General features: G+C 46.3%; 1 protein-coding gene across 6 annotated transcripts in view; it reads right to left on the reverse strand.

Annotated features, from left to right (window-relative positions):
• Positions 1-202: 202 nt before the first annotated feature.
• The window catches only part of CIITA (class II major histocompatibility complex transactivator), a 47,092-nt gene continuing 33,628 nt past the window's right edge, over positions 203-13,666 (reverse strand). For 5 of the 6 annotated variants that reach the window (XM_035131936.3, XM_088656943.1, XM_088656942.1 and 2 more), the window contains 8 exons: positions 13,141-13,212; positions 10,034-10,114; positions 8,170-8,262; positions 7,982-8,065; positions 7,053-7,136; positions 5,680-5,763; positions 3,804-3,923; positions 203-1,077 (listed from right to left, as the gene is read on the reverse strand). In XM_035131936.3, the coding sequence (XP_034987827.3) occupies positions 3,848-3,923; positions 5,680-5,763; positions 7,053-7,136; positions 7,982-8,065; positions 8,170-8,262; positions 10,034-10,114; positions 13,141-13,212 (574 nt within the window). In that variant the 3' untranslated portion in view covers positions 203-1,077; positions 3,804-3,847. The remainder of the gene's footprint in view (positions 1,078-3,803; positions 3,924-5,679; positions 5,764-7,052; positions 7,137-7,981; positions 8,066-8,169; positions 8,263-10,033; positions 10,115-13,140; positions 13,213-13,666) is intronic. The other variant, XM_088656941.1, reaches the window with a different exon arrangement.

Raw genomic sequence — 13,666 nt, forward strand, 5'->3', positions numbered from 1 at the left:
TTTTGGTGACTGTGTGGAACCCAGTTCAGCTACTGATTGATTGATTGATTGATTGATTGTGTGACTGCAGTACATTGTTTATTGCTTTCATTTTATGGATCAATGGTCTTGTTAGATAGTGAAATTCATGTTAAATTGCTATTTTTAAAAGTCTGGAACGGATTAATCCATTTTGCATTACTTTCTTTTTTTAATTTTTTTTAAAATCATTTTTATTGGTTTTTCAAAAAAAGAATACAGAATAAAATACAAACAAAGAACACACTAAAAAGAAAAGAAAGATACAAATAAAAATACATCAGAAACATAAAAATACAAAAAACTTCTTACATCCTTTACTAATATAATTCTTGTATCAGTGACTTCCTCCTTCCCTCCCTCCACGTTTCTAGTAATAACTATATCAGCGCTCTCATTTTCAACATTCTTCACTTTTTCTAATACCAAACATCATATAATTATTATCAACTCCATTCTTCTCATAATTCTTTACTCTTATACATTAAATCTTATATACTTAAAAAACACATGTCTTTCTCCTTACTTCTTTAAACTAATGCTTCTATAGCTTCTTTGTACTTCCACTCCCTTGCTACCCATTTTTTATCTTATAATTCTTTTCCAGATATGTCTTAAATTTCTTCCAGTCTTCTCTCTTCCTCTGTCGCGGATTCTCCCAGTCAGTTCAGACAGCTCCATATATTCTATCAACTTCATCTGCCATTCATCAATCATCGCATTTTGCATTACTTTCTATGGGAAAGCACGCCTTGGTTGTGGAACGCTTTGGTTTTTGGAACGGACTTCCAGAATGGATTAAGTTTGAGAACCAAGTTACCACTGTATATACAAAAAGACATTGCACTGCTCCACAGTATTCATCTGCTAAAGATCATTTTGGAGAAACTGCACTTTGCATTCTCTTGTGGCTCCTCAAAACCGTGTCAAGCTATTTCCCAAATCCATGCGTTCAGGACCAGAGGCCTCCGTAGGTGGTGTTGTCGGTTTCCCATTTTCATTCATGAAGCACTCCATGCAAAATGTCAAGCTCCTCATCCTCCGTTCGAAAGGATGTGCCTGTCAAGTCATAAACACACACATCTTTTCTGGCTTGCTTTTAAGGGCATAAGATCAGAAGAGTCTTGCATCCTGATTTCACAGTGGCCACTCAAGACGCCCCGACGGGAAACCTCTGTGCAGGACCCAAGTGCGAGAGCCACACTCTCCCCTCCTGTGGTTTCCAGCATCTGGCATTTATTTGGGAGCATTCCTGCCTCCAGCCATGAAGGCAGAGATATGTAGCTTTTTGGGCGAGTAGCCACCGGTAGCCCTCTCCTCCATTTATCCTCTTTTAAAGCCCCCTAGTCTGCATTTTGAAGCCAATGTTTTCACGTGATCTTCTCCCTCCGGTGCTAAGCAATGAAAAGACTAAGGGGTGCCGTCCCAACTGACGTTAAACTCAGAGCAGACCCGTTGAAATATAATGAACATGACTAAGCTAGGTCGATTGCTTTCCATGGGATTGTTCTGAGCAAAAGCTAGCTGAGTACAACTCAAACACACTTTCTAGCTAAGGCCTCTCGAAGGGGCCAAGATGAAATAGGAAGAGCTGCATTAGACCTGCAGTGGCCAGCGAGAGGCATTCCCTCCTGGGAAGCCTCCTGGGAAATGAATGCCTGTATTGGGCGGGGCTAAAAGGGGAAATGGGTGGGGCAATGGAAGCAATTTCCAACTTTGCCTTCCAACTGTAGGTGGCACCAGAGACGACGACGACGATGATGATGATGATTTATTACTTATACCCCTCCCATCTGGCTGGGTTTCCCCAGCCACTCTGGGTGGCTTCCAACAGGAGAATAAAAATACATTAAAACATCAGTCATTAAAAAAACTTCCCTAAACAGGGCTGCTTTCAGATGTCTTCTAAACATCAGATAGTTGTTTATTTCCTTGACATCTGATGGGAGGGTGTCCCACGGGGCGGGAGCCACTACCGAGAAGGCCCTCTGCCTGGTTCCCTGTAACTTTGCTTCTCGCAGCGAGGGAACCGCCAGAATGCCCTCGGCGCTGGACCTCAGTGTCTGGGCCAAACAACGGGGGTGGAGACGCTCCTTCAGGCAGAGCCCATCTGCACTACACATTTCAACAGGTGGAATCATGGCCCAATTTAGGTTTGATGGGGCTCTAAGCTACTGAAGGTAATGGGGCCCTTGATATGTCCAGCTGTCCTTTGTCAACAACAAATTGTTGCTGTTTTTGTCTTGAATATATGCTATATGGTAATTTATGGACCTAATAGGTATCTAAAGCCATCTGCACATGCTGCCGTGCAACCAGTCCATGCAGAATGTAGGCACCCTATATATAGAAATGAGCAAACCAGTGATATTTTAGGGGGCAGGCTAGCAGGCGGGGCCCATTACTTACATCATAGGAGCCTACACAACACAAAACACTGTTGCTATATGTAGGTTTTATTTTATTTGTTTTTTATCTTGTATTTTGGAAATGTACATCCAGGTTTTTTTTCTTTAATTTTTGGGGAGGCCCCCAAGAGAGTGGGGCCCTAAGCTATAGCTTGTTTAGTTTGTATATAAATCTGGCACTGGGTGGAATAATACCTTGAACCATTTTAAAAAATAATAGTAATGCATTTTCATTTTAGTTGATCTGCTTTCAGACCCATTTAAAATTTATTCCGCGTTCAGGTCCCTCCTTTGAAGCACGACGATACCACTTTAAACAGGCACAGCTTCTCTCATAGAATGCTGGGAAGTGTAGTTTGATAAGGGTGCTGAGCGATGTGAGGAAGCCTCTGTTCCCTTTATAGAGCTACATTTTCCAGGGGGGTTTAGCATTCATTCCCTCTTCCCAGAGAACTCTGGGAATTGTAGCTCCGTGGTGGGAAGAGGGGTCTCCAAACAAGGCCCTAACTAACTACATTTCCCAGGATTCTTTGGGGGAAGCCATGACAATTTAAAGTGACATGGTAAAGGTAAAGGGACCCCTGACCATTAGGTCCAGTCGTGACCGACTCTGGGGTTGCGCGCTCATCTCACATTATTGGCCAAGGGAGCCGGCGTACAGCTTCCAGGTCATGTGGCCAGCATGACAAAGCCGCTTCTGGCAAACCAGAGCAGCACATGCAAACGCCGTTTACCTTCCCGCTGTAGCGGTTCCTATTTATCTACTTGCATTTTGACGTGCTTTCGAACTGCTAGGTTGGCAGGAGCTGGGACCAAGCAACGGGAGCTCACCCCGTCACAGGGATTCGAACCGCCGACCTTCTGATCAGCAAGCCCTAGGCTCAGTGTTTTAACCACAGCACCACCTGGGTGTATAGAGCAGATTGGGCCTTAGATCAGTGCTAGCAGAATTAAAGAATTCAGACACAGGTCTATATTAGGGTTGCCAGACTCAATAGAGGACAGGACTTCTGTGCCTTTAATTGCCCTGCTCTCTTTTGAGTCTGGAAACCTTAAAGAGAAACCAGCAGGCCCTTTGCTTGGAAATTAAACAAAGGGTCTGCTGGTTTCTCTTTAAGGTTTCCAGACTCAAAAGAGAGCAGGACAATTAAAGACACAGAAGTCCTGTCCTCTATTGAGTCTGGCAACCCTAGTCTATATAAACATAAATAACATTCAAATTAAATATATGGACACAATTTAGTCCAGCTGCAGAATCTGGGGGGGGGGGGAGAGAATCAGCAGGAATATTTCATTTAAGAGGGACTATCACTTTTTACAGGAGGGCAGAGAATGTAGGAGCCAAGAACATCCTAAATACTGATTCAAAATACTTACGCATTTCAAAATCCCAACCTTGTTTGGCCCTGGTTTTGCTGGATCTAGAGTAATCTGATTCGGGAATCCAGCTGCCGCAGATGATCTAGAAGTCCATGGGGAATAGTGGGGTTCCATAGCCTGAAGGGGGAGGGGTTAAAGAAAGGAAAACAGAATAAGGAGATTTGCTTTGTTGAAGTCTGTTATCTTGAGTAAGGATATACAAATCTGTGGATTTCAGTTTCTCTCAGTTTTTCATATTTCCAATTTTCAGATCTCTTCATTTCCATATAAGTTTGCATTTCTTTCAGAGTCTTCATTAAATATCATCAGCATTTCAGTACAAATTTCTGCTAATACAAACAGCTTTGCATGCCCTGTTGCCCTAGTACAGGCTTTTCCTCCCAATGCAATGCCTTTTTATGTTATTTTTCACTAATATGCATTCTTATGTACACTTTATCCTGGTGCATGCATCTTTCTGCGCATTACTTGGCACCACATTGCAAAATTTGGAGAAGCAAAGATTTCGAAAACAGCTGTGTTTCAGTTCATGCAATTGGCAAAATGTGTTCACCTTCAAATATTTAACTGCATTGCATTTCTCCCCCACCATTATTAGTAAAATTACGCACGCACACATAGGGGTAAGATATGCAAAAAACAGAAGAGACCCCGGCAGAAAAGAATGGGAATCCAGATAATATAGAGAAAAGATTCACAATCATGGGTTTTGTGTATTAATGGTAAAGGTAAAGGACCCCTGGACGGTTAAGTCCAGTCAAAGGTGACTTTGAGGTGTGGCGCTCATCTTGTTTTCAGGCCGAGGGAGCCGCCGTTTGTCCACAGACAGCTTTCCAGGTCATGTGGCCAGCAGGACTAATCTGCTTCTGGCACAACAAAATACCGTGACGGAAACCAGAGCACATGGAAATGGCGTTTACCTTCCCACCGCAGTGGTACCTATTTATCTACTTGCACTGGTGTGCTTTTGAACTGCTAGGTTGGCAGGAGCAAAGGGAGCTCATCCCGTTGCAGGGATTCAAACCGCCAACCTTCCAATCGGCAAGCCCAAGAGGCTCTGTGGTCCAATGCAGGGGTTCCCAACAAAATTTTCTCAAGGACCCCTCATCGAGCCGCTATTGTGACAAGGACCCCCATTAATTCCTAATCCTAAAATTAAAAAGTGAGAGCCAAATTAAGAGTCTTTTTATATTTTATATTTATACGTTTTTTACAGTTCTTCCTCTTCATCTGTAGGCCTTTGTCGTTCTAACGATCCACTTTTTAACCAACGGTCCATTTTTAACTACGCGAACTGTAGCTTCCGCAAAAAACAACGCTTTGTTTACAAACACTACTGTTTTGCAAAGAGGCAGCGCGCGCCAGGGAGGAGGGAGGGGAATGGAGAAGACAGGGTACCTGTGCAGTAGCGCACAAATGAAGCCGACGCGCGCAAAGCATCTTGGGGAGGTGAGCGTTAGTAGAATGCGCGTGCTGCCTCTTTGCAAAACAGTAGTGTTTGTAAAGCGCCACCTAACGGCATACAGCAGAACTACTGCCTCTATCTAATTCTAGTTTTGCGCTAGACTCTGCTCATGCAGGAAGCGGCCAAAACAAAAAATCTGTTATCATACGAAATATATTTAATATATTTTTTATTCTAATAGCATCTTGCGGACCCCTCTGGCATAGCTCGCGGACCCCTGGGGGGTCCGCGGACCACCTGTTGGGAACCACTGGTCCAATGGATGCATTGGGGAAGCCATGGCTGTTGAAAGGGGTATCATACTGCTCGAAATGCATGGTTTGGATATGACCAGGGACCGCACCCAGCTGAGAGCATTTGAGTGTGTTGGGTGATCAAGGTGGGATGTCAAGCCAGGCAAAGACTTACGCCACACTCTGGACGTGGGGGCATTTTCTCAAGCTGTCCGTCAGGTGCTGAGCTCCAGCAGCAGTTATCTTGTTGCAATGGATGCTGGAAAGAAACAAGCATGCCAGCTGTTAGCGTAAAGGGGCCTCCTCCTCTGCTTTGCTAAACCTCAGCAGTAGAAGGGTGGTCTTGTGTCTCCTTACTACATTTGCTTTAAATATTTACACACACACACACACACACACACACACACACAGAGAGAGAGAGAGAGAGAGAGAGAGAATGAGAGAGAGAGAGAGAGAGAGAGAGAGAGAGGAGAGAGATGCTTAACCCCCCCCCCACATTTCCCCTTTTTTCAACCCTAAGCGTTTCATAACATAAGAACAACAAACAGTGACATGAAAGCAAAACAACAGCCACCGATAAATGAGGAGGGGGAGAATCGTAGAATTGTAGAGCTGGAAGGGACCCCAAGGGTCATCCAGCCCAACCCCCTGCTCTCCGGGAATCTCAACTAAGGCATCCGTAGCGCCGCCTTGACTTCCTTGGTAGAAAAGGTGGGGTATAAATTAAAGAAATCAAAAACAGTAGTCAGAAACGCAGTTAGAAACATTAAAATGTGATTGTTGGGGGGTGGGAATCGTACAGATAGAAGCAGAGGCCTGATTTCATGCGACAGGGAAAGCCCAGACAGAAAGACGTCTGCAGCAAATGATGGTTTGTGATTCATGTAAAAAAAGGTAAAAGGTAAAGGAACCCTGGGCGGTTAAGTCCAGTCAAAGGCGACTCTGGGGTTGCAGTGCTCATCTCGCTTTCAGGCCGAGGGAGCCGGCGTTTGTCCACAGACAGCTTTCTGGGTCATGTGGCCAGCAGGACTAAACCACTTGGAAACCAGAGCGCACGAAAACACCATCTATCTTCCTGCGGCAACGGTACCTATTTATCTACTTTGCACTGGCATGCTTTCGAACTGCTAGGCTGGCAAAAGCTGGGACAGAGCAACGGGAGCTCACCCCGTTGCAGGGATTTGAACTGCCGACCTTCTGATCGCCAAGCCCAAGAGGCTCAGTGGTTTAGACCACAGCGCCACCTGCATCCATGCAATGAGGTTTTGGTTGGGGTGGCATGGGCAGGTTCTGGGGGAAGAGGAAGGAAGGGGTAGGGAAGGAAGGAAGGAATTGTGGGAAACGCCACACAGCATATTGCAGTATTTATGAAAATATTTGTATACTGCTATATCACAGAGGTGGGAAAATATCAAAGCCGTTTACAGCAACAAAACCACTAAAAAGCCATTATACTGTAAAGTTAAAAACAGACACCGGTTAACCATTGTGAAAGTACCTTGAACCTGGCTCTTTCTAAGTCTCCGTGGCCAAATGTTTTATACTTACTCAAGCACTCTCAAAGAAGCTGTCTCTGGGAGCACTCTGGCAAAATGTTCTGCCCCAGCATCTCCAATGTTATTATTGTACAAGCTGCAGGAAACAAAGGCAAGTGTGAATGTGGATCCGTCTGAGAAGGAAGCAGGGCAGAGCATCGCTTTGCAAGAAAGTTCTGTTCGTACGTGTGTTTCTAACCCATCCGAAAGCCTCCGTCCATCTTCAAGTAACAAATCATACAAACACAGAGTCCGGCGTGCCCAATGGAGCTGACATTTTTAAATAAAGAAGGTCAGATATGTTTGGGGAAAGGATTAGGTCACGGATGGAGAAACTGTAGCCCTCTTGAAATTGTTGGACTATAATTCCCACCCTCAGAAGAGCGGTGGAGGCTGGTTCCCATTGGAACGGGTAGGGGAGGAGCCAGGGAGCCCAACACTAGGTGGCGCCAGAGCCCCAGACAAGCACAGACAAGTTATTCCAGCCCCTACTCCCAAAGAACAAAAACAGGAGAAACTCTTGTGGCACCTTAGGTAAAGGTAAAGAGACCCCTGACCATTAGGTCCAGTCGCGGACGACTCTGGGGTTGCGGCACTCATCTCGCTTTACTGGCTGAGGGAGCCGGCGTACAGTTTCTGGGTCATGTGGCCAACATGACTACGCCACTTCTGGTGAAACCAGAACAGCACACAGAAATGGTGTTTACCTTCCTGCTGGAGTGGTACCTATTTATCTACTTGCAGTTTGACATGCTTTCAAACTGCTAGGTTGGCAGGAGCAGGGAAGCTGGCCAGCGTCGCAGAAGGCGGTCCCCACTCTGCTCCATGCCGGTTTAGCGTGGCACACAGGAGCCAACCGAGCGGGTGGCAAGGGTCCATGGGCCGGTTAAACGACCCCTATGGTTGCCGACCCCTGCTAAAGATGAACAGAGCAGCCCTCACCTTAGTGTCTTCAGCGAACGCAATGACGGAAGCGCTTTGGCTAACTTCTCTGCCCCCAGGTCTGTTATTTTGTTCCCCGACAGGCTAGGAAGAAAGCATTGCAAAGTTCAGGACCTGCACTTAGCTCCTTTGGAGACAAGGGTGACGGCGAGGGTGGCATTTCTCCCGCCTTAAACCAGGCAGCTTACTTTAATGTTTCCAGGTAGGACAAGCGAGGAAGGACGCTGGTGAGGCTAGACACTCCTTCGTCTCCGATCTCGTTCTCGTTGGGAGAATCCAAGCTGCAAAAATGACAGGGAAAGATGGTCACCAAAGCTGGGTGCCTCCCCCCCTCCCTGCCGAGCGTTGGCAAGAGCCCACCGGGTCCCAGGCACCTTCGGTAAAGGTAAGGGACTTGCAAATGGCAGGTGACTAAGTCGTGGGATAGGAGAGCTGAAAATAATGCCAATATTGGTAAAGGGAAAAGGGAAAGGACCCCTGGATGGTTAAGTCTCGTCAAAGGCAACTATGGGGTTGCAGTGCTCATCTCGCTTTCAGGCTGAGGGAGCCGGCGTTTGTCCACAGACAGCTTTCCGGGTCATGTGGCCAGCACGACTAAACCGCTTCTGGCTCAACTGGAGACACTGTGACGGACACTGTGACCTTCCCGCCACAGCGGTACCTATTTATCTGCTTGCACTAGTGTGCATTCAAACTAAAGTGGTACCTGGACATCAGAATGCCTCGCCTTCCGAAGGTTTCAACTTACGAAGTCGGCAAACCCGGAAGTATTTTCACCGTGCGCGCGGTCCGCGCATGCGCAGAAGTGCACAACCGCGCTTCGCGCATGCGCAAAATGGACGCTTCGACATCCGAAGGTTTTGACTTACGAAGAGCACCGCGGAATGGATCGCCTTCGTAAGTCAAGGTACCACTGTACTAGGTTGGCAGGAGCTGGGACAGAGCAACAGGAGGTCACCCTGTCATGGGTATTTGAACCGCCGACCTTCCGATTGGCAAGCCCAAGAGCCTCAGTGGTTTAGACCACAGCGCCACCCGCGTCCCAGGCACCTACATAGGCTCTGTGTCCATGGTCATTTCAGAGGCAGCAGCGCCAGCAGCCAGCCTCCCCCAAAGATGGACCTATGCCCTTCTCACTCCTTCTTCCTCCCAGCAGCCCTTGCCTCCCCCCCCCCCGAGCAGTTACCCTGGCAACCTTCCAAATACCCAGTCTCTGCTGACACCTGGGGCAAGGGGGTCAGAGTTCCCTTATATGGAATTAGTGTCCCTCAATTATTCTTTTGATAGCTCAGCCAGGTTGTTTTGCATCAGCAACAACAGACAACACGGTTGATGTTGGCGAAACCATGAAAAGGTAAACCACCGTGAGGTGCAAATATTTGTATAAACAACCTTCACATATACAAGGGGATTCAAAAATGTGTGCAAAATCTCATGCTCAAAGTCATAAAAGTCCAGTAGAACGTGCAATAATCTAGTCTGACCATAAAGTGCTATGATGTATCATGCGTTCTTATCTCTTCCCATATGTTCTTATCCGACGGGTGGCCAGCTTCTTTCCCGTTTCACAGGAATGGTTTCCTCAGGGGGGGGGGGACTCTTTCAAAGGTTCATATGTGAAGGCTTAACAAGACCGCCAAAGCTCACAATTCTCAAAGATACATCATGGCACTTTATGGTCGGACTTGATTATTGCACGTTCTACTGGACTTTTAAGACTTTGAGCATGAGATTTTGCACACATTTTTGAATCTCCTTGTATATGTGAAGGTTGTTTATAGAAATATTTGCACCTCACGGAGGTTGTTTTGCATCAGCTAGCCCAGAAATTCCTTTGCAGCTTGCATTGCACGTCCATATCACAAATAACCCAAATCCTAGCATTTATTCATTTCTAGGGTTTACCCTAAACGTATAACAATATTGTGGTGATGTAGAGGGAGTTGTGACAGCTTTTGGTCTTTTATCGATGTCTGCGTATATCTTGTTTTCCATCTGCGTCAACTGGAGGCATGGCTCCCATTCAGCTCTCCCCACCGCTTTGCCACTCACTCTAAATGTTGCAGGGCAGGAAATGTGCCCAGGATCCCCACCAGCTTTCGGAAGCCCGTCAAGCCACAGACACGACCCAATCTGCACAGCAAAGAAGAAAATAACTTGTTGGTGCCTCCCGCCCCCTGCCCCCAGATGTCTCAAAGCACAGCCGGCAATGTTCGTTTCTGCCTCTTCCAAGGGACTGAGTCAAGTCCCATCCCCAAACATGTCTGGAGAGGCGGCGGGAGAAGGGGAAACAGTATCTCGAAACCACATCGGACCATCAATTCCTCTAACTCAGTACAGTGGTACCTCGGTTGAAGAGCGGCCCTGTTTACGAACCATTCGGTTTAAGGACTCCGCAAAACCAGAGGTAGCGTCCCAGTTTGCAAACTTTACCTCAGTCTACGAATGGAAGCTGAACAATGGAAGGGCACCGGCAACAGGAGGTCTCATTAGGGAAAGACCTACAGATGAAACTCGAAAAATTAGAATATCGCCGAAAAGTGCATTTATTTCAGTAACGCAACTTAAAAGGTGACACCAATATATGAGATACGGTAGATGCATGACATGCAAAGCACGATATGTCGAGCCTTTATTTGTTGTAATTGTAATTATTTGTCATTAGGCGGGTCAATTAGAAATGGAATGGAATGAATGAAATGTATTTATTTTTTGTTTATTTTTGTATTATTGTAACTATTTGTTTTATTACTGTGGAGTTTCCAAAAGAAGGCTTATGTAAAAATTAAAATAAAAAATAAAAAATAATAAGTTGCTGTCAGGGGGACTCCCTACAGGGAGTCTCCCCCCCCCATCATTCTGACCAGCACTTCGCCCAGCGACAGCGCTAGCAGCGGGTCAGGGGAAAGCGGAATGAAAGGCTCAGCGAGGCATCAGAGCCCTGGCAACGCTCTGGGGAACAGACGGTGGACGAAGGGCTCAGCGACGTATCGGAGCCCCTGCACCACTCTGACCATCTAGGGGAAGAGGGACGGCTCAGGGAGGCGTTGGAGCCCAGGCACCGTCCCAGCCAGCGAGGGGAAGAAGGGAAACCGCTCCTTCCGGTGCCCGAATTGAGGCGCGCACCCAAACGCAGGGCAAAGGGGCGGCGTTTCAGGATGCCCCGGTTATTACGCTGGCCCCGAAGCCATTGCCAGGTTCTGAGAGTGACTAGGCTGTCATATTTTCTGCTATCTCTGCACTGTAAATAGTATGCACAATAAAACCTTTAAAGACACAACGGACTGGAGCATCTTTACTCGGGAGTAGCCGCAACAGCTCCCTGACAGTTTCATTACTGAAATAAATGCACTTTTTGACAATATTCTAATTTTCTGAGTTTCACCTGTACATTGGCTCCCAGTACGTTTCCGAGCACAATTCAAAGTGTTGGTGCTGACCTTAAAAGCCCTCAACAGCCTCGGTCCAGTATACCACCCCTGAAATATACTCGGAGTCAAGAGTGAATTTCATGCTCTTTATTCAGCTCATAGTCATCAAGGAGGAGAAGAGAAGACGAATGGCTCTTTTCCCCAAACCATCTGCTTATATACATTATTTACACAATGGGCCTTGCGTGATTGGCTACTTCAGGGCTACACCTGTGGGCCAATTATATTATGGATTGACTTCTGCCTGCAGCCTGATTGGCTGCTCCTACAGGCCAATCAGGTAGCAGATTCACTTCTGCCAGCCGCCTGATTGGCTGCTCCAGCAGGCCAATCAGGTTGCGGATTTACTTCCACCTGGAGTTGGATTGGGTAGCTCCCGCTGATTCTGAATCCTATTGTTCTTGGATTCAGCTCAGTACATAACAACCCCCATCATTCAGCCCGGACACTGAGGTCCAGCGCCGAGGACCTTCTGGCGGTTTCCTCGCTGCAAGAAGCCAAATTACAGGGAACCAGGCAGAGGGCCTTCTCGGTAGTGGCACCCGCCCTGTGGAACGCCCTCCCACCAGATGTCAAAAAGAAAAATAACTACCAGACTTTTAGGAGACATCTGAAGGCAGCCCTGTTTAGGGAAGCTTTTAATGCTTAATAGATTATTGTATTTTAAATAATAATAATAATAATAATAATAATAATAATAATAATAATATATTTATTATTTATTATTTATTCTCCGCCTATCTGGCTGGGTTTCCCGCGCATTCTGGGTGGCTTCCAACAAATACCAAAATACACAGATTAAAAACTTCCCTAAGTTTTTAAGCTGGATCTCAGTGTCCGGGCTGAACAATGGGGGTGGAGACATTCCTTCAGGTATATAGGACCGAGGCCGTTTAGGGCTTTAAAGGTTAGCACCAACACTTTGAATTGTGCTCGAAAACGTACTGGGAACCAATGTCGGTCTCTTAGGACCGGTTATTATTATTATTATTATTATTATTATTATTATTATTAAGAACAGTTTCGGTTTAAGAACGGACTTCCGGAACGGATGAAGTTCGTAACCCAAGGTACCACTGTACACTGCCTGGCAGTGGCTCACTGGAGGTTTCAGGCAAGGGGACATTCCCAACGCAATCCTGCATGGGATGGGAAGATAGGAAACTCCCCGTCTCCCTGGACTGATTTACTGAACTTCCTCCATTGCTAGACAGATGCACTTAGGGTTGCTGACCTCGCTTCCCCTTCGTTCTCCAGGCCTCCCTTGTGAGAAGCGACATCATTTGTGTTTCTGCCGCTGAGATGCAAGAACAAGAATGGCTCCTTGCACTCTGCACCGTAGCTGATTAGAACTAGGACACTCCCCCCCCTTCAAGCAGGTATTTCCTGTAACAATCCTAGGTCTCAGGACTCAGCTACATTAGCCAAAAACAGCGTTTTGAATGCGTTATAAACATGCAACACTAGGTGGTGCTGGAGAGCAAAAAGAAAATTCTATGTGATTTTCCTAGCTATAATAATTCATGCAGCTGTCAATAAATTTGTGAGCAAGTCCTTCATAGCCTGCGAACCTTCCAGCCCATCGAAAAATTGATAATAGTGCTACCTCTGGACTTTTGGTCAGCTTTAACCCAGTGATTTCTGTTATCTCTTTAAACGCTCTTTGCCAGAAAACTGTACATATTTCCACCCCCAAAAGATCCATTTTAAAAACCCTCTCTTACTTACGTGAATTCTAATTGTTTAAGCTCTGCGACGGCAGGGAGGAGGCGGATGCTACCACCAGCTGATTCTGCCTCGCTGAACGAAACAACAATAAGAATTTGGTTAGATATATTATCAGGGCTTGAATATTTTCGAAAAAGATGAAGGTGACACAACCCCAACCCCAGAACGCATTTCTTCTAGGGTGTAAAGTAAACCATGCGTCTTGGGCTGTCTCAGGAGAAATTGTAGGTATGCTATACCCTGCTATGGACTGCATTTATTTATCACATTTATATCCCACTTGTTTTCTCCAAGGAGTTCAAAGCGGCATGCACAAATCTCCTCTGCTCCTCATTTAATTCCCACAGCAACCCTGAGAGGTAGGTCATGGCCGAAGGGGGATTCGAACCTGGTCTCTTCCAGGTCCTTATCTGACCTTTTATCCATTATGTTGGTGATTCCTTCACTACAGGGGCTAATTTATAGGCTGAACTGTGGGGCAAGGCTGTTGCTGGACTCCAATTCCCTTACTCTGTCTGTCTTGGCC

The sequence above is a fragment of the Zootoca vivipara genome, chromosome 13, assembly GCF_965207765.1.
Source record: "Zootoca vivipara chromosome 13, rZooViv2.hap1.1, whole genome shotgun sequence".
Taxonomy (NCBI): domain Eukaryota; kingdom Metazoa; phylum Chordata; class Lepidosauria; order Squamata; family Lacertidae; genus Zootoca; species Zootoca vivipara.